Genomic DNA, 27,640 nt, shown 5'->3' with positions numbered 1-27,640 from the left:
TTTTTTTTACCAAAATCTAATACCTCACATTTATCTGTGTTGAATTTCATTTGCCAATTATATGCCCATTTTGCAAGTTTATTAATGTCACTGAACGGCTGCAGGGCATTCTGAAGGAGGAGGGTGAACAGTCAGAGGTCGTGGTTCACATTGGGACCAACGACATAGGTAGGAAGAGGGATGAGGTCCTGCAGCAAGAATTTAGGGAGCTAGGTAGCAGATTAAAGAGCAGGACCTCAAAGGTTGTAATCTCTGGATTACTCCCGGTGCCACGTGCTAGTGAGTATAGGAATAGGAGGATAGAGCAGATGAATGCGTGGCTAAAAAGTTGGTGCAGGAGGGAGGGCTTTAGTTTCCTGGATCACTGGGCCTGCTTCTGGGGAAGGTGGGACTTGTACAAGTCGGACGGGTTGCACCTGAACCAGAATGGGACAAATATCCTTGCGGGGAGGTTTGCTAGCACTGTTCGGGGGGGTTTAAACTAACTTGGCAGGGGGATGGGATACAGAGTGGAGCTATAATAGGGGGTGATGTACAGCCAAATATAGAGGAAAAAATAAGTCAGACTGGAAGGCAGAGCAAATATGTAACGGCACAAGGGAGTAGGGCAAGGCTAAATGGCATTTATTTTAATGCAAGCAGCCTTACGAATAAGGTGGATGAACTGAAGTTGTTGATGAACACATGGGAGTATGATATTGTTGCTATCACGGAGACATGGTTGAGGGAGGGGCAAGACTGGCAGCTCAATATTCCGGGGTATAGAATCTTCAGGCGAGACAGGGGGGGGGGTAAAAGAGGAGGGGGTGTCGCAATATTAATTAAGGAGTCAATTACTGCTGTAAGGAGGGATGATATATTAACAGGTTCCTCTAATGAGGCCATATGGGTTGAACTTTCAGTGAGGTTGGTCAAGCAAGACTTTCCCTTTTGAAATCCATGCTGACTAATATTATATTTTTGGTGTTCTTCTATTCTCTCCTTTAGGAGGGATTCCATTATTTTTCCTACCACCAATGTTAAGCTGACTGGTCTATAGTTTCCTGGACATGTCTATCTCCCTTCTTAAATATAGATATTACGTTAGCTATCTACCAGTCCTCTGGCACTACATCTTTTTCTAATGAATTATTAAATATGTGAAGTAATGCCTCTGCTATCCCTAGATTCTTTTAAAATGCACGGATGTAATCCGTACGGACCAGGGAGGAAAAATTCAGTATCGGCCCATTTGAGGCGCCACTATCGGCCGTGCGCAAAGTTTAGCGCCTGGTGCTAATTATCGCCTCCGATGGCAAACATGGCTTTTATCGCCCCTGGAGGTGATTGGAGTGCTAAATCAGGCACTTCACACCTGTCTTAAGGCGCAAAGGCCGAGGAGCGAGGCGCTACCTCAGAGCGCTGGCGAAGCAAGGAAGGGCAAATCAAAATGAACCTGCAAAGTGCTGCTCAGTACCCAAAACTCCTTCACACAGCATTGAATCTCTCCAGAAGTCAGTCTCTCTCTCTCTCTCAGAAAGTTTGGTGCAAAAATGTCACCAACAAAAAAAAGGCAGGAAGCGGTTGCCTTTAAATAATGCTCCCCAGTCCCTTCCTGACTGCAAAACGCGCCCCTCAACCTGTCGTTGCTAGCGGCAGGCGGTAAGGCAGGGGGCGCCACTCAATATCCGGTCCAGGGCGCTACCGGGGTGTTGCGCACTCGACTGACGTCACAATCTGCCGGCGCAGGAGATCGTGGCGGTAGTGTTTAGTGCCACCGCAAAATGTCTAGTTAATTTTGCGAGCGGCGCAAACATCGCCGCGCCCGAGCGCTAGTTGCTTTGCGCCCCATTAGCGCCCTCTTAAGGCGCTAACGGGAGGCGTAAACAACTGATTTTTTCCCCCCAGGGGTTTTATCCTCTTTGAGTTTGATTAGTTTATTTAATATTTCTCCTCTTTTTATTTTAAATGCAATTATCTCGTTTCTAGTCTCATCATCCAATATCATGTCCAAGTGTTATGTCTGCATGGTAAATATTGCGGCAAAGTAAATAATCTGTTTGCTAATTTTAGCGCCCCGAAAAAATTAGCACCCCTGCGGCCGAAATTCATTGGTAGCGCCCCAAGAGGGAAGCGGGGCGCTGCGCACGTCGATGACGTCATCACTGGCGGTGCAGCGCCGCGGGGCACTAACGGTTACCGCCGCCGCTATCCTCCCGCTGAATTTCGCAGGAGGTGTTGGTGGCACCGCGCCCGGGTGTTAGTTGCTTTGCTCCCCATTAGCGCCCTCTTAGGAGGCACAAAGCAACCAAATTTTTCCCCCTTAGAACCCTAAGTCCCAGCACCATCCTTTTTGCTCTTTACTGAACCCTCATCAATAAATCAATATCTGTTGTCTCACTTAACATGGCAGTTAGTCCTACATTCCAGTCTTACATTCTTTTCCTTGACAATATTAATTATTAAAATACTATAAGGAGGAGATCACACCAGCAAACAATAGCATAGTATCTTCGATGTATTATTACATTATAATCTCCGTGCAAGGCTTTCTTTACTGGATTCCGATAGCTGTTTCAAAATTCCAAATGTGGCTTCACTAATGCTCTCCGTAAATTGGATCATGTCTATAAACACAAGTTAGGAAGTTACAGATCTTCATCCTGTTGCTGTGCCGAAGATATGTTGTATTGTGGCACCGTGTTCACACTCATAGATGTATTACATTCCCCTATAGTTCATGCTCATCCCTGTTTCAATGAAAGTATAGGTAGGTGGCTATCAGTGGGCTGCAATATAGTGCTAAGGTCATTGTCCCGAAAGAATGGACATTTTAGCCCTTCCTAAATCGAGGAGTTCACAATAAAATTGCTGGTAAATTGGCTGTGATTGTGACCTCCTTTGATAACCAAGGATGTGAAGGTTGCTCTTGCACATGTTGCTTCTGTCTTTAATTATGATGACTCGAGCTTGCTCCAGATACTTTTTCTCATGCTCAACTCAAACATCTGCTTCCATAGGTAAACCTTGCTCTCTATGAACTGAAACATGACATTACGGGATTGATTTTGGCATGTAGGAGGCCGGCTAGCGGAGCATGCCTGCAGGATACCTGTCCCGGCAGCAAAGAGATGATGGCCATTTGGAGGCAGTGAACCGGTGAGCTGCCGAGTGCCAAACGGGCGTCCCAATGCAGCTCGCCAGATTAAGGTTGGCAAATATTGGGCCGCTCCGTCCGACAGTAATGTAAATGCGTCAGGGTCGTGATCACAAAGGGGAGGGTCCCATGGCGGCAGTGGCCTAGATTATTTTTGTGGGACCCAAGGGAGCGCTCCTGCTCCTCCTAGCGCCACAAAAATAATTTCAAACGTACCTTTGCTGGGCCTCTATCAGTTATGGTGTAGGAGTCTACGTACTCCTAGCAAAAAATACTGAACTCGGAGAGGTTCAACAGAAAAGGTTTAATTCTTGAGACTGCATGTTGAACACAAAATGGCGTCAGAGCCTACACCAAGTCTGACTGCTTTTCATCAGTCCACAGCTTCGACTGCTCCTCCAGCGCTCTGGGCTTAACTATGTTGCAAATCGAGTTTCTTAAAGGTGTGATTCTTCTTAAAGGCATGACGCCTGATTTATAGTCTATGGACCGAAAAGCGGATTGTGTCCTTTCTGTGGTCGGTACGCCACACAGCTCCCCCCAGAATCCGCTAGTAGGGAGTGTACGAACCGGCGTGGCGGCTTGATGGCACGGCCGGAACGGCTCTTGGCGGTTGGTGTCGGGAGCGGGGCGGTCGGACGCGTCGGGCTCTTAGGCGGTCTGCCCCGCGGTGGGAGTTGGCCCACTTGAACGGGTTCGTCGGGCTCTAGGTGCGCCAGCTTGAGCCGGTCGACCGACACCTTGTCAGTTCTGCCGCCCACTTCGAGGAGGAAGAACTTGTTCCCCGTCTGGAGTACCTTGTAGGGTCCGTCGTATGGGGGCCGTAGAGGTCCTCGGTGGGCGTCATGGCGCACGAAAACAAATTTGGCCATGTGCAGGCTAGGTGGTACGCGGGTTGCTGGTTCGCCGTGCCGGCCGGTGGGTACCGGAGCGAACTGTTGTGCTCAGTTGGCGAAAGCGCGGCGTTGTTGGTCAGCCGACCAGGGGGTCGTGGCGGTGGGCAGGAACTCTCCGGGTACGCACAGCGGCTGGCCGTACACGAGTTCCGCCGCCAAGGCTTGCAGGTCTTCCTTGACCGCAGAGCGTAGGCCAAGTAGCACCCACAGGAGGTGGTCGATCCAAGCCTCGTCCTCGAGGCTGGCGCGGAGGGACGTCTTCATGGACCTGTGGAATCGCTCGCACAGTCCGTTGGCTTGGGGGTGGTAAGCCGTGGTGCGGTGAACGGCCACCCCGAGGTTTCGGGCGATGGCGGCCCACAGATCAGAGGCGAACTGCGGGCCTCTATCCGACGTCATGTCGGAGGGGACGCCAAACCGAGCGACCCAGGTACCGATGAACGCCCTCGCGATGTCGGCGGTGGTGGTGGACGTCAGTGGAATGGCCTCGGGCCAGCGGGTGGTACGGTCCACGATTGTCAGCAGGTGCGTGTGACTTTGTGATGGCGGCAGGGGGCCGACGAGGTCGATGTGGACGTGGTCAAACCTTCTTTCTGGCACGGTGAACTCCTTGAGTGGGGCTTTGACATGCTGGTGGATTTTGGCACGCTGGCAAGCTATGCAGGATCTGGACCAGACGCGCACATCTTTGCGCAGGCCGCGCCAGACAAATCGGTTGGCCACCAGTCTAATGGACGCGCTGGTGCCGGGGTGTGAGAGGCCGTGGACGATGTCGAACACCCGTTTTCGCCAGGACGCCAGGACTATGGGGCGGAGTTGCACCAAGGAGGTGTCGCATTTGACTGTGACGGCGGACGGGCCGCAGGCGACATCGGTCAGTCGCAGCCCTGGGAGGGTTGTGGGCACGGAGAGCAGATCGGGGTCGGTGCATTGCTCCGCTGCCAGTTGAGCATAGTCCACTGCCAGGTGGGCGCCGTGGACGGCGGGGCGGGATAGGCAGTCGGCCACCATGTTGTCTCGACCGGAGACGTGCCGGATGTCCGTGGTGAATTCGGACACTGCGGCGAGCTGGCGTTGTTGCCTGGCTGACCACGGGTCCACAGATTTTGCCATCGCGAATGTCAGGGGTTTGTGGTCGACAAACGCGGTGAAGGGGCGGCCCTCCAGAAGAAATCTAAAATGGCGGACTGCCAGGTACAGTGCGAGGAGCTCGCGGTCAAAGGCGCTGTATTTGGCCTCCGGGGGGCACAGTTGGCGGCTGAAAAAGGCCAGCGGTTGCCAGGCCCCGTCGACCCACTGTTTGTACACGGCGCCGACCGCGTGGTCGGAGGCGTCCGTGGTGAGGGCCACCCAGGCATTGGGCTGTGGGTGAGTGAGCATGGTGGTGTCGGCGAGCGCCTTTTTGGTCGAGTCGAAAGCAGTCAACATGTCCGCCGCTGATCACTCGATCGCCATTCTGTCTTTCTTACCCCGGAGGGCTTCGTATAGGGGCCGCATGAGGGAGGCCGCTCCGGGAATGAAGCGGTTGTAAAAGTTGATCATCCCCAAGAACTCCTGGAGGCCTTTGATGGTGGTAGGCCGGGGGAACTGCTGGACGGCTTGCACCTTGGCGGGCAGGGGAATGGCTCCATCCTGCGTGATGTGGTGGCCAAGGAATTCGATCCTGCTGAGGCCGAATTGGCACTTGGCTGGGCTGATGATGAGCCCGTGCTCACTGAGCCGCTGGAACAGGGTGCGGAGGTGCTCGATGTGTTCCTGCTTGGAGGAACTAGCTACCAGGATGTCATCCAGGTAGACAAAGAGGAACTTCAGGTCCCGGAGGACCGAGTCCATGAGCCGCTGGAAGGCCTGGGCCACGTTTTTGAGGCCGAAGGGCATTCGGAGGAACTCGAATAGCCCAAAAGGGGTGATTATGGCGGTCTTGGGAACGTCCGTGGGGTGGACTGGCACCTGATGGTAACCGCGCACCACGTCGACTTTGGAGAAGACTGAGCGGCCGGCCAGTCTAGCCGAGAAGTCTTGAATGTGCGGTATGGGGTACCGATCCGGCATGGTGGCATCGTTTAGGTGCCGGTAGTCCCCGCAGGGACGCCATCCCCCGTCGGGTTTGGTGACGATGTGGCGTGGGGAGGCCCAGGGGCTGTTGGAGCGGCGGATGATGCCGAGCTGTTCCATTGTGGCGAACTCGGCCCGCGCGATCTCCAGCTTGGCCGGGTCCAGCCTGCGGGCGTGGGCATACACCGGTGGGCCTGTGGTGGGGATGAAGTGTTCTACCCCGTGCTTAGCAACTTTCGCGGAGAAGGTCGGGTTGGTGAGGGCTGGGAACTCAGCCAGGAGTGCTGAGTAGTCGTCCGTTGAGCGGGCGCGGCACTGCCACGCCATTTCGGCGGGTTGGGGGGGGGCCATGGCGCCTGGGATAGGTGACATGGTGTTCATGTCCACGAGGCGGTGCCGAGGCATGTCGACCAACAGGCCGTGGGCGCACAGGAAATCCGCATCGAGGACCGGGGAGAGCACCTTGGCGGTGATAAACTCCCAGTGGTAGCGGCGGCCTGCGAGGTCGATGGTGACGGTGCGGGTGCCGTACATCCGGATGTCGGTGCCGTTGGCGGCAGCCAGCGCAGGGCCGCGGCCGCCTCGCTGGATCTCGAGGGTGGACGCGGGGATGATGCTGCGCTGCGTGCCCGTGTCGCATAGGAAACGGCATCCAGAGGCGCTGTCCGTAATGTACAGCAGCGCGCCTGCTTGCCCCACGGCCATCGTGTAGGCCGGTGTGGGGGCGGTTGGAAACATGCAGGGATGGCTGCAGCGGCGTGCCCGTGCGCCGAACCGGGTATGGAAGTAGCAGTAGCCCTGGGTCGGAGGGCGTGGGGGCCTGGGGGGCCTGGGGGGCCTCGTGGCCGAGCTGTGTGGCCGCGCGATAGAGGGTGGAGCGCGCACCGACGCTGCGGAGGCCAGGTCGGGGGTGATGGTGTGGTTGGAGCCGGCGGACAGGAGCTTATCGGCTTCGTCGGCCAGGACCTCGAGGTCCGTGAGGCTGGACGTCACGATCGCCGGGCAGATGCTGGGAGGTAGTTGGCGGATAAAGAGCGTGTGGAAGAGGGAGCCGGGCGGTTTCTCGTCGGTCAGAGCAAGCATGTGTGAGAGCAAGACTGACGGCGTGGAGTCACTGAGGCCCGGGAGGTCGAGGAGGTGGCAGTTGCGCAAAAATTGGGAGGCTGTGAATTTTTTAAGGAGCGCGGCCTTGAGATGTGCGTACTTGCCTTCCTCCGAAGGGTTTTGTAGTGTTGTCCAGATTTTCGTGATTGATAGATTTGTGGATACTAAGGGAATCAAGGGATATGGAGATAGTGCGGGAAGGTGGAGTTTAGGTCGAAGGTCAGCCATGATCTTATTGAATGGTGGAACAGGTTTGAAGGGCCTACTCCTGCACCTATTTCTTATGTTCTTATGAAAATAATGTGACAGAAAAGGTGTGGATAAATGCCTAGCATAGAGGACAAGGAAACAACCTCACCAGAGGTGCTGCCAAAGTTGCCCAGCAATTGCCCACTGCAAGATGGGTGAGAGTGGCCCGGAATTCTCTACCTGCTGATATTCCCTTTCTACTTGTGAAGAGTGCCTCCTTTCACTTGCTGGCTCCACTGGTTGCCTGGCCAACTCCAGGAACCCTGGTCAATGTACCTGCATCATAGCAGCACAGGACACAACATGCTGCTGGACTGCCAACAATGTTGTACTGCAGCATTATATTCACTCTCCTTGATGTACTATAATAGTTAATGTGCATCCTAGTTTCAGGGGAAAATATAGATACAAAAGATCTATCGCATTGTGTTCGGGATACAAGGCCAACATGACTTAATAGTACAGGAAGGTAATGAGTCATGCATTGCCTGTTAGTGATTAGGAATATAGTAGTTACATTATATTCTAAGATTAGCAATTTAATGTTTTTGTAATGAAACATGGAAGCAAAACACTGATTACTTCTGGTAATTATGAAAATAGCTGATTTGATTAGCAGCCACTTTTATTGACCTAAAACATTGAATAGGATGAGAAACAATAAACAAAGTGGATTTGATACCTATTTCTAATGTGGATGAGAATTGTGTGCATTGTTTTATTTAGAGAGAAACATAAGCCTAAAATATTCTGCACTGATGAACTATAAAGCAGGACTGAGGTGAGGAATCTCTCAATTTTTAATTAACGATTTACAGTTGTGATTTTCAGCATGTCAGCTAAAGTGCACTATAAAGCTTCTGGTGTGGGCTGGTATCAACAAAAATGAGGCTACCTCCAAAAAGTTTCACCATTGGTACTAAGCCGACCATTTTTCTTTCTAATTTTCTGCCGTCCTTTCTTGAACATGCTGACTCAAGCTGCGCTCTAGTTTTATGGGTGCCAGGCAGATGAACATAAGAAATAGGAGCAGGAGTAGGCCATTTGGTTCCTCGAGCCTGCTCCGCCATTCAATAAGATCATGGCTGATCTTCTACCTCATCTTCACTTTCCTGAACTATCCCCATATCCCTTGATTCCCTTAATATTCAAAAATCTATCGACCTCTGTCTTGAATATACTCAACAACTGAGCCTCCACTGCCCTCTGGGGTAGAGAATTCCAAAGATTCACCACCTTCTGAGTGAAGAAATTTTTCCTCACCTCAGTCCTAAATGGCCGACCCCTTATTCTGAGACTGTGACCCCTAGTTCTAGACTCCCCAGCCAGGGGAAACATCCTCCCTGCATCTATCCTGTCAAGCCCTGTAAGAATTTTGTATGTTTCAATGAGATTACCTCTCATTCTTGTAAACTCTAGAGAATATAAGCCTAGCCCACACAATCTGTCCTCATAGGACAATCCCCCCATCCCAGGAACCAGTCTGGTGAACCTTCGTTGCACTCCCTCTATGGCAAGTATATCCTTCCTTAATAACAACAGAAAATGCTGGAAAAACTCAGCAAGTCAGGCAACATCCTTCCTTAGGTAAGGAGACCAAAATTGTACACAATACTTCAGGTGTGGTCTCACCAGGGCCCTATATAATTGCAGTACGACATCTTGGGGGAGAAATTCGGAATCGCCCTGTTTGGGGCGCAATTATTGGCCGGGCGCAAAGTTTAGCGCCTGGCACTAATTATCGCCTCCGACTGCAAACTTGGCTTCTATCGCCCCAGGAAGTGATTGGCGCGCTAAATCAGGCGCTACACACCTCTCTTAAGGTGCTAACACCGAGGAGTGAGGCGCTAACTCAGAGCGCTGCAGAGACTCATGTGATGTCAGTCAGCAATGGAACACGGTGTGATGAAATATTCCATTCATCACTGCCTGTGACTGTGGTTGGTTTCAGGTTCCCCCTTACCATTGTATTGTGTATTGAAATGTATGGAATGTGTTGTGTGTAGGGCTCCGCCCATACCTGGCCTCTATGTAAGCCAGCTCAGTCTGGCCTCACAGCCAGTACTGCAGACCTCCAGGGAAGATACCTCTCTCCACTGCGTGTTATCTTCTAAGTTAATAAAAGCCTTGTTTTGTTTCGCTAACATCGAGTCTCGGGATTATTGAGGCACATCAATTTTATTAACTTATTTTTCAACACAATGGATCAACTCCTGAAACCCGAACGTTTGGATTTGGATCAGCATGCTCCGGACGCATCAGCATGCTTTGGACACTGGTTTATGTGTATGGAATTCTTCCTGGACAATTCCGCAGCCGTCAAAGACGCTACGGACGCTGCGAGTATGAAACTCGGAATTCTGCGGAATTGGGTAAGCCACCGGGTTTACCCCCTCATCCAAGACGCCGACACGTACCTGGCCGCCTGCGACATCTTAAAGGCGCATTACCAGCAGCCTACGAATGAGGTGTATGCTAGGCATCTGCTCGCCACTCGCGCACAGCGACCTGGGGAATCGGTGGAGGAGTTCCTAGGCACCCTGAAAATGCTTGGCAAAGACTGCAAGTGCCGAGATGTAAAAGCCGCAGTGTACACCGACGAGCTTGTTCGCGATGCCTTTATCACAGGCCTCAGCTCCACTTACATCCGGCAAAGACTGCTGGAAAAAAACGGGATTGGACCTGAAACAGGCTGCGGACACCGCGCGATCCCTGGATGTGGCCCAGAGAAACTCGGACGCCTACTCTTCAGCCCGCGCCGTCCACGCCGCCACGTGTGCACCAAGGGCGCCGCCATCTTGGAAGGCATCTTCCCCGCCCGGCAGCCCGACACCGTCGGGGCCCCGCTCTCCCCCCAGAAGCCCTACGACAGCCGCGACGCGTCGGGGACCCAACTGCTACTTCTGCGGGCAGCCAAAGCACACCAGAAACCTGTGCCCGGCGAAAGGCACCACCTGCTTTAAGTGCGGTAAGAAGGGGCACTTTGGGAAGGTGTGCAGAGGGAACCCCGCTGGAAAACCAAAACCCGCCACCGCCGCGTGTGCGCCGTGGGAGCGGCCATCTTGGACGCCATCTTGCCCGACCTCGTGGGGTCCGCCATCTTGTGAGCAGACAGCGCGGACGCCATCTTGTCTCGATCAGGGCCCTACAGTGGCATCGGTCACAGTGGACCAGACCAGGCCCCACCCGCTATCCAAATCAATGGTGGACATCGAGGTAAACGGGTGCGGGGTTAAATGTTTAATTGACAGTGGAAGCACGGAGAGTTTTATCCACCCGGAACTGGCACGACGACTCTCCCTAAAGGTGGTCCCTACTCGGGGTACCATCTCTATGGCTGATAAAACCCAGACATCGACCATTCTGGGTTACTGCACGGTACAATTGTCCGTTAACGGGACTGTATACGATAATTTTAAAGTATTAATCATGAAGAATCTATGCGCGAGCGTGATCTTGGGCCTGGATTTCCAGTGCAACCACCAAAGCATCACGCTCAAGTATGGTGGGTCCCAGCCGCCCCTCACAGTGTGCGGCCTGGCTACCCTGAAGGTAAAGCCGCCTTCGCTATTCGCGAACCTTACCCCTAACTGCCGGCCAATAGCGACCAAAAGCAGGAGGTACAGCTGGGAGGAGAGGCGGTTTATCGCAACCGAGGTAGACAGGCTCCTGAAAGAGCGCATTATTGAATGCAGCAATAGTCCATGGCGCGCCCAAGTGGTGGTGGTAAGGGGTAGCGAGAAGAAACGGATGGTGATCGACTATAGCCAAACGATCAACAGGTACACCCAACTAGACGCCTACCCGCTACCCCGCATATCAGAAATGGTGAACCAAATCGCCCAATACCGGGTGTTCTCCACCATCGACCTCAAGTCAGCGTACCACCAGCTCCCTATCAGACCAGAGGACCGCCCGTACACCGCCTTCGAGGCGAACGGACGCCTCTACCAAGTCCTCAGAGTCCCCTTTGGGGTGACGAATGGGGTCTCGGTCTTCCAGAGGGAGATGGATCGCATGGTCGATGACCACCACTTGCAGGCAACCTTCCCTTACCTCGACAACGTCACCATCTGCGGTCACAACCAGCAGGATCACGACTCGAACCTCGAGAGGTTCCTGAAAACCGCACAAAAACTCAACCTCACCTACAACGAGGACAAGTGCGTTTTCAACACCACGCGCCTCTGCATACTAGGCAGCGTGGTGGAGAATGGGGAAATCGGACCAGACCCCGACCGATTGCGCCCCCTACGGGAGCTGCCCCTGCTCAACACTCCCAAAGCCCTGAAAAGGTGCCTGGGGTTATTTTCTTATTATTCCCAATGGGTCCCCAACTACTCCGACAAAGCCCGCCCCCTCTTGAAAGCATCCTCTTTTCCGCTCTCTGCTGAGGCCCACGCCGCCTTCAAAAGCATTAAGCAGGATATTGAGCGGGCCACGCTACAGGCAGTGGACGAGAACACTCCATTTCAAGTGGAAAGTGATGCGTCTGACTTTGCCTTGGCGGCCACCCTCAACCAGGCGGGGCGGCCCGTAGCTTTCTTCTCGAGGACCCTCCAAGGGCCCGAGATCAGACACTCCTCCGTGGAAAAGGAGGCCCAAGCCATCGTGGAGGCAGTGCGCCACTGGCGCCACTACCTAGCCGGCAAACGCTTCACCCTACTTACCGACCAGCGGTCGGTAGCGTTTATGTTCAATAATAAACAGAGGGGAAGATCAAAAATGATAAGATTCTTAGGTGGCGGATCGAGCTCTCCACCTTCGAGTATGACATCATTTACCGGCCAGGGGCCCTTAACGAATCCCCAGATGCCCTCTCACGAGGGATGTGTGCCAGCGCCACCGGGGATCGGCTACAGACCCTCCACAACGACCTCTGCCACCCAGGGGTCACGCGGCTGTTCCACTTCATAAAGTCCCGCAACTTACCCTACTCGATTGAGGAAGTTCGGTCTCTGACCAGGAACTGCCGCATTTGCGCTGAGTGCAAGCCTCGGTTCTACCACCCTGATAGAGCCCACTTAATCAAAGCTACACGGCCCTTTGAGCGGCTCAGCTTAGATTTCAAGGGCCCCCTCCCGTCCGTCGACCGCAATGTTTACTTCCTGAACATTGTGGACGAATACTCCCAGTTCCCATTCGCCTTCCCCTGCCCAGACATGACCAGCGCCACGGTCATTAAATGCCTCAACAGCCTGTTCTGCCTGTTCGGTATGCCGAGCTACATCCACACGGATAGGGGGGCGTCCTTCATGAGTGAAGAGCTACGCCAGTACATGCTGTCCAGGGGTATCGCCACGAGCCGTACCACCAGCTACAACCCCCGGGGTAACGGTCAAGTGGAGCGAGAGAACGGGACAGTATGGAAAGCAGTCACTCTAGCTCTAAGGACCAAGGGCCTCCCTATCTCCCGCTGGCAGGAAGTCCTCTCAGATGTGCTCCATTCGATACGGTCGCTATTGTGTACTGCCACTAATGCCACGCCTCATGAACGAATGTTTAGCTTCCCCCGGAAATCCACCTCAGGCGTATCCATGCCGTCATGGCTCTCCACCCCGGGTCCGGTATTCGTGCGAAGGCATGTGAGGGGCCATAAGACGGACCCTCTCGTGGAGCCAGTGCACCTACTCCACGCCAACCCCCAATACACGTATGTCCGGCACGCCGACGGAAGGGAGGACACCGTGTCAATAAAAGACGTCGCCCCAGCCGGTAACGACAACAACCACGGCAATAGCAGCAACAACGACCACAGCAACTCTTACCCACCCACTACTCTTTCATCACCCCCGGAAGAACATCGACCAATGGCACCCCCACCAACTACCCCTTCAACAACCCTGGCGGCACCCCCGGCAGAGACCCAGGAGGCCACCGGGGACACCCAGCCGACACCCGCGACACCACAACAGCCACGTCGGTCGCAGAGGACTACCAAACCCCCGAACAGACTAAATCTATAGAAGGGGTGAATGTGATGAAATATTCCATTCATCACTGCCTGTGACTGTGGTTGGTTTCAGGTTCCCCCTTACCATTGTATTGCCTGTGACTGTGGTTGGTTTCAGGTTTCTCCTCACCATTGTATTGTGTATTGGAATGTATGGAATGTGTTGTGTGTAGGGCTCCACCCATACCTGGCCTCTATGTAAGCCAGCTCAGTCTGGCCTCACAGCCAGTACTGCAGACCTCCAGGGAAGATACCTCTCTCCACTGCGTGTTATCTTCTAAGTTAATAAAAGCCTTGTTTTGTTTCGCTAACATCGAGTCTCGGGATTATTGAGGCACATCACACGGACACACTGGTGCCGGCCAGTTCTTAAAGGGGAGGGTCGATCTTGCTCTCCATCCACACCCTGCTCATTGCTGCCTTCAATCTTGGTGATATACCTATCAATTCATCCAATGAAAAGCGACGAGTTAAGAAAGTAACTATAGGTTTTTATTGGCTAAATAACAGAGCCCACCCTCGTGGGTGATCGGATACAACAAGGAGGAATGCCAGCCAGTCGACTACCTTTATACCTGGGCAGGTAGGTGGAGTCATGGGCGGAGTCAGCAGTGGTCAGCCCAGGTATAGCAGCGTGACAAGAGGCGACCTCGTATAGTGATACAACAGTGTGAACAGTGATAACCATAGAGTAACGATATAACAGTGATAACTATAGTGTAACGATAGTGAACGATAAAAGTGGTTTACCACATTCACCCCTTGTTTAGATTTGAGTCCGGCGGGGTGAAGTGTACTTCCAGTTCTGGTATGTCAGTCTGTCCGGAGGCCTCGTAAGCCTTTCTGATCGTCGCAGCGGCGGTGTTGCATTATCTGGTGTTAATGCTGGTGTCTGCGTGGTCGGCGAAGGCTCGTGGGGTTCCGGCATGCCGTCTACCTGGTCTGGAATTGGGGGGGTGGTGGGGGTGGGTGAAGGTGGTGTCTCCGGAGTGCCCGAGGGTGCGAGGTCTCGTAAGGAGACTGTGTCCTCCCGCCCGTCTGGGTATGCAACATAGGCGTACTGGGGGTTGGCATGCAGGAGGTCCACCCTCTTGACCAGGGGGTCTGTTTTATGGGCCCTCACGTGCTTTCGCAGCAAGACGGGCCCCGGAGAGGTCAGCCAGGTTGGTAGCGTGGTTCCCGTAGTCGACTTCCTGGGGAAAGCAAACATTCGTTCATGGGGGGTGGCGTTGATGGCAGTGCAAAGTAGTGACCGGGTGGAATGCAGCACTGCCGGGAGGACTTCCTGCCAGCGGGAGGTTGGGGGGCCCTTAGACTTTAAGGCTAAGAGGACGGCCTTCCATACCGTCGCGTTCTCTCTTTCTACCTGGCTGTTCCCTCGGGGGTTGTAGCTGGTGGTCCTGCTTGCAGCAATACCTCTCGCTAGTAGGAACTGACGGAGTTCCTCGCTCATGAAGGAGGAGCCCCGGTCACTATGTATATAGTTTGGGAACCCGAACAAGGCGAAGAGGTCGTTCAGGCATTTAATGACCGTGGTACTGGTCATGTCTGGGCAGGGGAAGGCAAAGGGGAAACGGGAGTACTCATCAACAATGTTGAGGAAGTGCACATTACGGTCAGAGGACGGGAGTGGCCCCTTAAAGTCGATGCTCAGGCGCTCGAAGGGGCGGGTGGCCTTGATCAGGCTTGCTCTGTCCGGCCTAAAGAAGTGCGGTTTGCACTCGGCACAGGTCTGGCAGTTCCTGGTCATGGTCCTGACCTCCTCGATGGAGTAGGGCAGGTTGCGGGCCTTAATGAAGTGGTAAAGTCTGGTGACCCCGGGGTGGCAGAGGTCGTTGTGGAGGGTCTGAAGTCTATCACTTTGCGCGCTGGCGCATGTAATTCGTGACAGAGCATCGGGGGGTTCGTTCAGCTTACCTGATATACAAGATATCATAATCGTAGGTGGAGAGCTCGATTCTCCACCTCAAGATCTTGTCATTCTTGATTTTGCCCCTCAGCTTGTTATTAAACATAAAAGCGACCGAACGTTGGTCGGTAAGGAGGGTAAATCGTTTGCCTGCCAGGTAGTGCCTCCAGCGTCGTACCGCCTCCACAATCGCCTGGGCCTCCTTCTCGACCGACGAGTGTCGGATCTCAGGGCCCTGTAGGGTCCTTGAGAAGAAGGCCACCGGTCTCCCCTCCTGGTTAAGGGTGGCGGCTAGGGCGAAGCCGGATGCATCGCTCTCGACTTGGAAGGGGATGGACTCATCCACTGCGTGCATAGTGGCCTTGGCAATGTCTCCCTTAATGAGGGAGAAGGCTGCGCACGCTTCCTCCGTAAGGGGGAAGGATGTGGACTTCATGAGGGGTCTGGCTTTGTCCGCATAATTGGGCACCCATTGGGCATAGTAGGCGAAGAGCCCCAGGGTTCTCTTCAGTGCCTTTGGACAGTGGGGGAGGGGTAGCTCCATGAGGGGGCGCATTCTTTCGGGGTCGGGGCCGATGACTCCATTCTCTACTACACAGCCGAGGATGGCAAGGCACGAGGTGTTAAACACACATTTCTCCTTATTGTAGGTGAGGTTCAGCCGTTGGGCCGTACGGAGGAATCTCTCCAGATTAACATCGTGGTCCTGCCGGTCGCGGCCGCAGATGGTGACGTTATCTAGATAGGGGAACGTGGCGTGCAGCCCGTTCTGGTCAACCATCCGGTCCATCTCCCTTTGGAAGACTGAAACCCCGTTGGTGACGCCGAAGGGAACCCTAAGGAAGTGGTAGAGGCGGCCGTTCGCCTCGAAGGCTGTATACTGGCGGTCCTCAGGGCGGATAGGGAGTTGGTGATAGGCCGACTTAAGGTCGATGGTGGAGAATACCCGGTACTGCGCAATCTGATTGACCATATCAGATATGCAGGGAAGGGGGTATGCGTCCAGCTGGGTGTACCTGTTTATGGTCTGGCTGTAGTCGATGACCAGGCGATTTTTATTGCCGGTCTTAACGACCACGACCTGGGCACGCCAGGGGCTGGTGCTCCCCTCGATGATGCCCTCCTTCAGGAGATGCTGCACCTCAGAGCTAATGAAAGCTCTGTCCCCGGCGCTGTACCGCCTGCTCTTGGTAGCGACGGGTTTGCAGTCGGGGGTGAGGTTAGCGAACAGGGAAGGTGGCGGGACCTTGAGGGTGGATAGGCCGCAGGTGTTACGCGGTGGGCGGTTTAAAATCTGCTGGTTGTCGACTGTGAGTGGGGGGAGGGGTCCGCCGTATGCTAGCGTGACGCTTTGGAGGTGGGATTGGAAGTCTAGGCCTAGTAGGACGGCAGCGCATAGCTGGGGCAGGACGAGGAGTTTAAAATTTTTATACTCCGTACCCTTAACCGACAGGGTCACAACACAGTAGCCGCTGATGTCTGTGGCGTGTGACCTTGATGCCATTGAGATCCGGTTGCGCATTGGCAGGACAGGGAGGGAGTAGTGGCTCACCGTGTCTGGGTGGATGAAGCTCTCCGTGCTTCCGCTGTCGAACAGGCAGGTCGTGGCGTGGCTGTTTACTTTGATGTCCATCATCGACTTGGACAGGTGATGCGGGCGGGCCTGGTCCAGTGTGACGGAGGCTAGTGTATAGCTGAGCGAGTTGTTGTAGTCTGCGGTTGAGGCGGTAGTCGGGTCTAGAGGCACGGTGGCGGTCGGGCGTGGTGGGTAAAATGGCGTCTCCCACGAGGTTGGACAAAATGGCGGAGAAGATGGCTGCCCCCATAACTCACATGAGGCACTGCTGGTGTCGGTTGCCTGTATCAAAGATGGCCGCCCCCATGACTCACATGTGGGGATGCTGGCCTCTGTTGCCTTGAAGGAAGATGGCCGCCCCCACAGCTCGCATGAGGCACTGCTGGCCTCTGATGATCCACCTCTGCAGGCCTTAGCGAAGTGGCCTTTCTTCATGCAGTTAGAGCAGGTAGAGTTCCTGGCTGGGCAGCGCGACCTCGGGTGTTTCGCCTGGCCGCAGAAGAAGCAGCCGGCGGCCCGATCGTGGGGGTCCGATGTCGGAGCCGGTACCGGGGGTGGCGGTCTCGATCGGGCCCGGGACGCCGACGCTGAGGTAGGTCCCAGGGGGGTTGCTGCGGGGGGTATCGCGGTCGGGGTCGGTCCCAAGTCCCAGGGTCGCGAGTTACAGTACCTTGAGTATGCCTCGAGGTCCCGATGGGCCACCTCTAGAGAGAGAGCGAGGGCTGCAGCTTTGTCCAGGTCGAGGTCCCTTGCTTCCAGTAGTCTTTGCCGTGAGTAGTCGGACCGCAGGCCTTTCACGAAGGCATCGCGGACATTGTCTTCAGTATTTTCTGCCGCCGTTACCGCTTTAAAGTTACAGTCTCTGCCGAGTGCTTGTAGCACCCGTAAAAATTCCTCCACAGGCTCTCCTGGCTGTTGCGGGCGGGATCTCAGGAGGTGTCTGGCATACATGGAATTTACCGGGGTTTGGTACTGTCTTTTCAGCTGGTTGATGGCGTCCTCGTATGTTTTAAGGTCCCGGATGAGTGCGAATACTTTAGGGCTCACTTGGGCGTTCAGAACTCTTAGCATGGATTTCTGAGGCACGCCGGATTCTCCCAGGTAGGCTTCGAAGCAGCTCAGCCAGTGTTCGAAGTCGAGGGCTGAGTTTGCTGCCTGTGGGTTTAGATCCAGGTACGGTGGTCTGAGGGCTCGCAGCCAGGCCGGCTGCTGTGGCTGTTGTAGCTGGGCGTCTGGCTGGTCGCTTGGCTGGTCGTTTGACTGCTCAGGTGTCGACATTTTAAAATTTAGCCAATAAAATTGATATACCTATCAATTCATCCAATGAAAAGCGACGAGTTAAGAAAGTAACTATAGGTTTTTATTGGCTAAATAACAGAGCCCACCCTCGTGGGTGATCGGATACAACAAGGAGGAATGCCAGCCAGTCGACTACCTTTATACCTGGGCAGGTAGGTGGAGTCATGGGCGGAGTCAGCAGTGGTCAGCCCAGGTATAGCAGCGTGACAAGAGGCGACCTCGTATAGTGATACAACAGTGTGAACAGTGATAACCATAGAGTAACGATATAACAGTGATAACTATAGTGTAACGATAGTGAACGATAAAAGTGGTTTACCACACTTGGCCTGGAGAGACCTGTACATCAAATCTGCTGGAAAGAACAATGGAGAGGTCCAGGGAAAGAGCACAGAGTGCAGCCCCCCAAGTCTCTTCTAAATCGATGCAAGGAAGGACAAATCAAAATGAACCTGCAAAGTGCAGCTCAGTACCCAAAACTCCTTCACACAGTGTTGAATCTCTCCAGAAGTCTCTCTCTCTCTCTCAGAATGCGTGGTGCAAAAATGTTGTCGACAAAAAAAGTCAGGAAGCAGTCGCCTTTAAATAGCGCTCCCCCAGTCCCTTCCCGACTGCAAAACGTTCCCCTCAACCTGTCGTTGCTAAATTGAAGTCTCCCACTGCAAGAATTTGTTGAATGTAAGTGTTTGGTTAACTAGTTTTGTTCCAGCTTCCCACATGGCCCAGTTAGTATATTCATTGCTCAGCGTAATACTGAACCATTCAGAGCAGGAACGCTCCAGGTTCTGTCGTTGATCTGTGTTGAGTTAGCTCATTACAGCAGACATGGCAATCATCGCACAACAACTGGCCTCAGTGCTTGGGGACCAGGGAAGATGGGGGGGGGAAATGAGCCAAATTTGCTCTCTCCTGATCACTTTCTAGTGACTTCTTCTTGAAAGTGCACATTGGAACGTGGAATGTTGAGTTAGGAAAAGATTGGGCTTGACTGTGATGTCTTGTGCAGTTGAATAGCTTAATGCCACTCACTCTCTGGTCAACAACCTGTAGACTACTGAAGAAGATACTGGAGGGCAGCTGGCACCCATGGAACCATACCCCAGAATCAATCAGCATACTCAGGAAAGGAGGGAGGAAAAATGGAGGGACAAACAAATTTATTTGTTTTTAATTCCTATTTGCAACACTTCAGTGTCTGTAACAGTTTGTTTCAAGCAATTTTCTTATCCTGTATAATTAATAAATTAAATTTAAAAAAAATGAAAATCTGTGCCCCATTGTTTGACTGGATATGCTTGATGCCCCTCTCATTTACACTGGGTCTGGTGTAATCTTGTGATGGGACCTGGTATTTACTGAAGAGAGGCAGTGCCAATAAACTTCATGTTAATTTACAGAGACACTGGTCTCTTAAAAGGAAAAGGTGACTGTATTACAGGTACAGTATTGAACATGGTGCTATGAGAAGAACACATACATGGTGGAACTGACAATTCTGTGGGATACAAAGTTAGAGGAGCTGGATCAAAGAAAGGTGTTGAACTATGCGGTCAGTGACTGAGGGCTGAGTGCAGAGCTGCAGGGTGGAAATGTGAAGGGTATGTGGTGGAGATGGAGTCACTGGGTTTGTGGGGCCATGGATGGTGATGAGAGGAACAAAGGCTGATAGTCTGATGAAGAGGACTGAGAGTGCAGCAGAGAAGCTGTCGGAGTGAATTGCTATCGAACATATGAAAATGGCGGACAGGAAAAGACCTACTGGTCCATTTAGTATGTCCCATGCAGCTCATCACGAGAAAAGATTCAGGTTAAGAATGACAGCAGGCACTAGTGGAAATGTCCATTGAGCAGTAGTGTTGTAAGCACTAAAACTTGAAGACCTGCATGTGATATACTTAAATTATAAAAAAAAAATGACCTTCTAGGAGGTTTTTTTCTTTTGAATCAGTAATACCTTTTCCTTAAGCATTATTGGGTAGAACGGCTAAAATGATTTATTTATATCGAACACAGATGAGACATTCATTATTAAACCCTAAAAAGTGTATTGCTTTGAGCATTGATTTTAGCTAAAGGTGAAAACAAAGGTGCGCTTACCTTAGGCTCAATTTTTTAAAAGGTTATAAATTTTCAATGAAACAAGCATGTGATATCTTGTAGAACTGGTACTGTTAGAAGTTTATGGTTCTTTATTCGAACAAAGGAAGTTAATTCAATTCAATTTTATTTGTCATACATGCAGCAGACATGTGTACTGCACAATGAAATGTTGATTTTTACGAGTCCTCCCAACATTGGAATAAATATGGCATAACAATGATAAAATACTAATAGAAATACAGTAATAATAAATAAAACAACAGTAATAAATAATAATAAATTATACGTTCATGAGTCTTATGGCCTGGGGGTAGAAGCTGTTTCGAAACCTGCTGGTACGAGACCGTATGCTTCGGTATCTCTTACTGGACGGGAGCAGGACGAAGAGGTTGTGGCTGGGGTGGCTCGCGTCTTTAATGATTCTCAGGGCCTTCCCCCAGCACCTCTCGGGGTAGGTATCCTGGACAGCAGGTAGTTTAATTTAAGAGATCTAAAGAGGTGTTCAAAATTCTGAGAGTCCTGATAAAGTAAATCAGGAAAAATTACTTCCACTGGTAGATGACTCGGTAACGCCAGGGCGCAAAAATAAAATCATCAAATGAACAAAGGGAGAAGTTAAAAGATTTTTTTTTACGGAGAGGTTTGTTAGGACATGGAATGCTTTAACAGAAATATTGCTGGAAGCAGAATCCATAATAGCTTTTAAGAAAAGTGAATCAATATATAAAAAGTCAATGTAACTAACTGGAAAGCTCTTTCAGAAACCCAGCACAAGTGCCCTGGGCTGAATGGCTTCCTTCTGTGCTGTAAGATTTTATGATTCGAGATTGTGATACTCTTAGGATCCGACTTGCTATTCACAAAAACACAGGGAAATCTTTGGGATTGTCTCAGATCTGCTCTCGTGGTAAGCTTGTGGCTGATCAGAAAACAAACTGTAGGAAAATATCTGAGACTGAATTCTCAGATCTCAAGAAAATAAGTAATGAAACGCAGACCAAAGCAAAATACTGCAGATGCTGGAAATCTGAAATAAAAACAGAAAATGCTGGAAATACTCAGCAGGTCAGGCAGCATCTGTGGAGAGACAAACAGAGTTAACGTTTCAGGTCAATGACCCTTCGTCAGAACTGGAAAAAGTTAGTGATGTACCAGGTTTTAAGCAAGAGCAGAGGCAGGGAAAGGGAGGAGAGGAAAGAACAAAAGGGAAGGTCTTTGATAGGATGGATGGCAGGAGAGATTAAAAGACAAAAGGGATGATGGTGCAAGGCAAAAGGAGATGGTAATAGGACAAGTAAAGAAATAATAGATGAGTCTATAAGAGGTGTAAATGGGAATGGCAGAATCATCAACAGCTGCCATGTGAAAAAATAGGGGCAGAGGTAATGGTCTGAAATTGTTGAACTCGATGTTGAGTCCAGAGGGCTGTAAAGTGCCTAATCGAAAGATGAGGTGCTGTTCCTCGAACTTCCGCTGAGCTTTGTTGGAACAATGTAAGAGACCGAGGATGGAGAGATCAGAGTGGGAGTGGACTGGAGAATTAAAGTGACAGGCGATTGGTAGCTCGGGGTCACCCTTACGGACTGAACGGAGGTGTTCTGCAAATCAGTCACCCAATCTGCGTTTGGTCTCCCCAATGTAGAGGAGACTGCATCGTGAGCAGCGAATACAGTATACTAGATTGCAAGAAGTACACCTGGAAAGAATGTTTGGGGCTCTGGATAGTGGGAAGGGAGGAGGTAAAAGGGCAGGTGTTGCATCTCCTGCACTTGCATGGGAAAGTGCCATGGGAAGGGGAGGGGGTGTTGGGGGTGATTGAGGAGTGGACCAGAATGTTGCGGAGGGAGTGGTCCCTTTGGAATGCTGAAAGGGGGGGGGGAAGGGAAGATGTGTTTGGTGGTGGGATCACGCTGGAGGTGGCGGAAATGACGCAGGATGATCCGTTGAATGTGGAGGCTGGTGGGGTGAAAGGTGAAGACGGGGCACCTTGTCATGGTTTTGGGAGGGAGCGGAAGGGATGACAGCAGAAGTGCGGGAAATAGAACAGACACAGTCGAGGGCCATGTCAACCATGGTAGAGGGAAATCCTCAGATGAGGAAAAAGGAAGACATATCGGAAGCACTGGTATAGAAGGTGGCATCGTCAGAGCAGATGCGACAGAGACGGAGAAACTGGGAGAATGGAATAGAGTCCTTAAGGGAAGCGGGGTGGGAGGAAATGTAGTCCAGGTAGCTGTGGGAATCAGTGGGTTTATAGTGGATGTTTATCGATAGCCTAGCCCCAGAAATGGAGACAGAGAAGTCGAGGAAGGGAAGGGAAGGAAAGAGTCGGAGATGGACCATGCGAAGGTGAGGGAAGGGTGGATATTGGAAGCAAATTGAATGACATTTTCTAGTTCATGAGGATTGAAGTGCTGTAGTGTAGTAATGAAATGCATACATTACATACAAAGATAATTACACTATAAAGACAAATGTGTAGATTATAAGTACACTACAGTAAAAGTGTGCCTGCACTCTATGGCAATGTAATGAAGTATGAAACAAGAAAAAACAATTACATCCATTGGACAGCTCTTTCAACAAATTAGGTACTATTTCCAATGTATTAAATATTAACAAATTTTATAAATCATAACTCTAAATTGAACAAGAAACAATGAAACTAACATATTTCATGCTTGTTAGACAAGTGCTAAAACCATTCTTGGGTTTTAAGGGGGATCTTAAAGGAGGAATGGGGAGTGGAGAGGTTAATTCAAAATCACAAGATTAAGGAGGTGAGTCAATGTAGGTTTTCCTAAAACAATTGACATTGCTTTCATGGCCCGCACCATCACAATCACAAGATAGATGCAGATGAGGAAGGCCATTCAACCCATTTTAGCTCATCCTTCCAGAAACACTCTACCGTCTCTCCTGTCGCCCCCCAAAAAAATCACACCATGCAATGTTTCTTAAATAACGCCAGGTTTTTTGCCTCCATGACCCTACCCTGAAGTCCATTCCTTGTGCTGATTATTATTTGATTCACAGCTAACATTTGGAGCTTAATGTGGAAAATTAAAATCCCTGTTAACTGTAGACTGGTTGGTGTGGAACTCCTAAAGGTTCTGGCTGTGTTTGTACATTCCATTTCCACGGCACTCTGTTTTCTGTGGTAATGTAGCTGTTCGGTGTTTAACACATGTTTCTATTGAGATGAGGAGAAATTTCTTCACTCAGAGGGTGGTGAACCTGTGGAATTCTCTACCACAGAAGGCTGTGGAGGCCAAGTCACTGAATATAGTTAAGAAGGAGATAGATAGATTTCTAGACACAAAAGGCATCATGGGGTATGGGGAGAGAGCGGGAACATGGTATTGAGATAGAGGATCAGCCATGATCATATTGAATGGCGGAGCAGGCTTGAAGGGCCGAATGGCCTACTCCTGCTCCTATTTTTCTGTTTCTAATAGGATTTCTGTAATTTTGCTTCATTGGCTCTTAGCGAGTGGATGTTCTCTATTCAACTTGGCATTAACATTATTAATATTCTTTTACAGTTTGATAGATAAAAGAGTTCCAGAAAAAGTGCAAGTTACAACCAAAGACTGCTGAACACCATGGAGGCCCTCACTGCATTTTCCAGATGGTACCTATATGCCATACATGGTTACTTTTGTGAGGTAATGTTTACAGCTGGATGGGAATTCGTAGAAAATGCAAACTGGAAATTCCCGGGGGTTACCAGTGTGTGGTCCCTCTTTATCTACGGCACTTCAATCCTCATTGTGGAGAAAATGTACCTTCGCCTTCGGACTAAGTGTAACCTCCTAATAAGAGGCCTGATTTATACACTCTGGACATATGTCTGGGAGTTTACAACTGGCTTTATTCTCCAACAGTTTAATGCCTGCCCGTGGGATTATTCCTCTTTCCGGGGGAACTTTATGGGGCTAATTACTCTTGAGTATGCAATGCCGTGGTTCCTTGCTTCATTAGTCGCTGAGCAGATGGTGATTAAGAACACTTTGCGGTTACGTTTTGATGGACAGGGAGAGCCAGATTCAAGTCAGAAAGGATGCAAAGAATTTGTGATGCACAGAAAACACTTGTAAATGTAAATGTGTTGAGTCTGGTTAATTATTTCATCTGTGCTAAACTTTTTCTTACTTAAAATCCATCAGTTAATTTTATTTTTTGTAATTTATTTTATTTTTTGTCTTACTCCAGTTTTCTCCCTCTTTGTTCCTGGAAATACTCCTGTTACAGTTCCATTATGTACTAGCAGTAGCCATCTGGTAGTTTGCTCATGGTGACATTCTTCATGTATAAGCCTTGCTTATTAGGTTACTCCACCATGAAAGGCATCACAGATGAGCCTGATCCTGTCTTCACCCAATGTCCACACACTTGCTTTATCAACAGGTATCACTCGTAGCAAACAGCAGTGGCAACTTTGGTGGGTTTTTCTCATTCTTATTTCACAGGCACTGATGCTAATTGTAGCACTCCAATTTCTGATCTGGCTGAGGTAAACTAACTCAGTGTTGCCTGGAGATCTAACCTGGTCTGTATGGCTTAGTACTGCACCATATGGACCAGAAAAGACTCTGCAGCCTATTTGTTGGGGCCCAAAAACCCATACCCCTCAATCACCCACTCCCTCAAATAGCCATCCAACTTTCCTTTAAGCATCTGACAGCATTGCCTCCCTGGGCAATCCATTTGAAGCATTTGTTGCTAAATCTGCTGGTAAATCTAAACTGTCTGTGCACCTTTCCTCTTCTAAGTTTGAGCAGGTCTCCCTGGTTCTAGAATTTATGGTAATCTCAAACATATTATCAGTGCTCAATTTAGCTTTTCCCTTAAGAATCTTGAATATGTTCTTACATCCTGGGAATCCTGCAGATCTCAAAGTAATGTGATATCATCAGGGATCAAGTGGAGTCCTCATCTTCTCTTCTACTCTTGGTGGTGTCCTGCCCTATGAACCTCAGCCCTTCACCTGAGTTTCCCAACTTGACAAAAGTTCCTTGTAAAAATCCCATATTTTTCACTGATAATGCTTGTCCAAGTTACTGGAAGGAAGGGAAAAATGTGGCTAAATGAAAGAAATGGTTGAGTTTTTCATTATTTAACTGGATAACTTGACATATGTGTCTGTATCACAATAGATATTTAAGCCTGTAGTTTAATGCAACAAATTAAAATTCATTTTAACTTTACAAAAATTATAGTGAAACTGCGTTTTAATAACTCGCTGCACAGGCACTTGTCCCATGTCATAATGTAATTGAAACTATGTTTGGGTTTGAGATGTGGTGCATTCCATCTATTGTCCAGTTGTGCATTAGTAACAATGGTTCCTGACAGGGATTGAGTGAAGGGCGAGTGGCTGTGCCTGATAGTTCTTTCCTTGGCACAGCTGGACAATATCTTGGCTTTAAGCCTTGTGCCAGTCTTCCAGTTGCGTGGAGGCAGGTGGAACATTATGAAGCAACTTGAGCAATTTCTAGTAATGATAGCATTCAATTTACTACACCATCATGCGATTGAGCAATGTTACAGTGCTATCAGTAACAAAGTCATCAAATGTACTTACTATTCTATTAGTTTCTTTCAGACCATTAATATTTATGTGTTAACGTATTTTAACAAATGCAAACATTTTATGATTGGACATTATTTTCAAATTGTGCAGTAAAACACTCGACTTGCACAGATTTAAAAAAGCACTGTAAAAAGAAAACAGGGTAATTTTTGCACCTAATGTATTTGAAGACATAACAATGTTATTAAATTGTAAATTAAACAGACTGGGGGACTTTTTCCTACTGTGAAGTATATAAATTAAAAAAAAATGGCAGCTAATAGATGGGAAACCTACCAATTATAAATCTCCTTTAGTTACCGTAACTCTGTGTGTACTTGACTACACCAAATCTGAGTTAGAATTAGTCCCTATGTTAAAAACAGAAATAGATTCATATATATAGATATATTTTTATATTACCTATCTCTGACCTCTGGCATGTTCAGGAAAACTCCTAAAACAAAAGTAAAATACTGCGAATGCTGGAAATCTGAAATTAAAACAGCGAATGCTCGAAATACTCAGCAGGTCAGGCAGCATCTGTGGAGAGAGATGTGTGGGTTTGGGTCGGATGGGATGTTAAATTTAAAAAAATCTCAAACCCGAACCCAACCCGCCTTGAATCCACCCAACTTCCAGTTTTAACGGAGGTGGGACGGGGGCAGGCAACCAACCCGCTCCCAGGAGGCGAGTGGCTCATTTAAATAATTTAATGAGGCTGCACACCTCAGATTTTATCTCACATCCAGCTTTAATGCTGGCCGGCTGGGTTTCCCGGGCCTCGGGAAACCCAACAGCTAATGGGAGGGGAGGACTGCTGCGTGGAAGAGGTAAGTGCCTTTCCAGCACTGCTTGCAGGCCAGGAGGAGCACCATTGCTTCACCCTCCCGGCTATCAGCCATTCCCCCTCGCAATCGGGCCCCTACCCCACCATCACTGAATTCCCCCTGCGAACATCAACCCCCCCATCTCTGTCACCGATCTGTCCCCGATCCACCGTGATCACCCCTGACCCTCCAAGCCAAGCTGTACCCAACCCACCTCGCTATCTCTACCCCATGGAGCAGGAATCCTACCTGCTCCTGGGCTGTGGCCTCTTCCAGAGCATCCCCCGCCTGACAGGGTGCCAAGACTGTCAACCAGACTAGATTCCGGGCAGGAACTTGCTACAAAAAACACACACACCATGTGGAGTCAAAACTCCACGGCGTTAGGGGAGGGTTTCCCGACCAGAACTCCTCTTCCGCACCCGCCACCCCCGGCTTGGAAATCCCGCCCCAGTAAATATCGGGGCCAACATTTCAGGTCGTTGATCTTTTGTTAGAACTGGAAGAAGTTAGAGATTTAACAGCTTTTAAGCAAATACAGAGGCAAGGAAAGGGGGGAGGGGAGGAACGAACAAAAGGGAAGGTCTGTGATAGGGTGGAAGGCAGGAGAGATTAAATGACAAAAGGGATGATGGTTGGGTTCAGATTTGAAATTTTTTCAATTTTAACATCCCACCCAACCCAAACCCTTCCTTTTTTTGTGGGTTAAAATTACCCTCGTTAACTCGGTTTCTCTCTCCACAGATGCTGCCTCACCTGCTGAGTATTTCCAGCATTTTCTGTTATTATTTCAGGAGAACACGTGTCTTCCTGTGCTGATGATCATACCAATATTAGTAATAATAGAGCAACTCAGATATCAAGAATAGCTTAATTATTGTAATATTGACCCTAAACAAACAAAATAAATATTAACGCAAATTTTAAATACAATTGAAAAGCAAATTTCACTTGTGCT

The 27,640-nt window shown here is 50.2% G+C and overlaps 1 protein-coding gene across 1 annotated transcript; it reads left to right on the top strand.

Moving 5' to 3' along the window:
* Window positions 1–23,826: 23,826 nt before the first annotated feature.
* On the top strand, window positions 23,827–25,487 carry LOC147121093 (transmembrane protein 229b-like). Its single transcript, XM_085980698.1, has one exon. The coding sequence runs from the start codon at window positions 23,883–23,885 to the stop codon at window positions 24,375–24,377; it is 495 nt and encodes a 164-aa protein (XP_085836824.1). The 5' UTR covers window positions 23,827–23,882; the 3' UTR covers window positions 24,378–25,487.
* The last annotated feature ends 2,153 nt before the right edge of the window (window positions 25,488–27,640 follow it).

The sequence above is a fragment of the Somniosus microcephalus genome, chromosome 3 (assembly GCF_052327205.1).
Source record: "Somniosus microcephalus isolate GS21.2 chromosome 3, FLI_Smic_1.0, whole genome shotgun sequence".
NCBI classification, from domain to species: domain Eukaryota; kingdom Metazoa; phylum Chordata; class Chondrichthyes; order Squaliformes; family Somniosidae; genus Somniosus; species Somniosus microcephalus.
The sequence above is the reverse complement of the archived record's forward strand: the minus strand, read 5'-3'. Positions and strand labels throughout refer to the sequence as shown.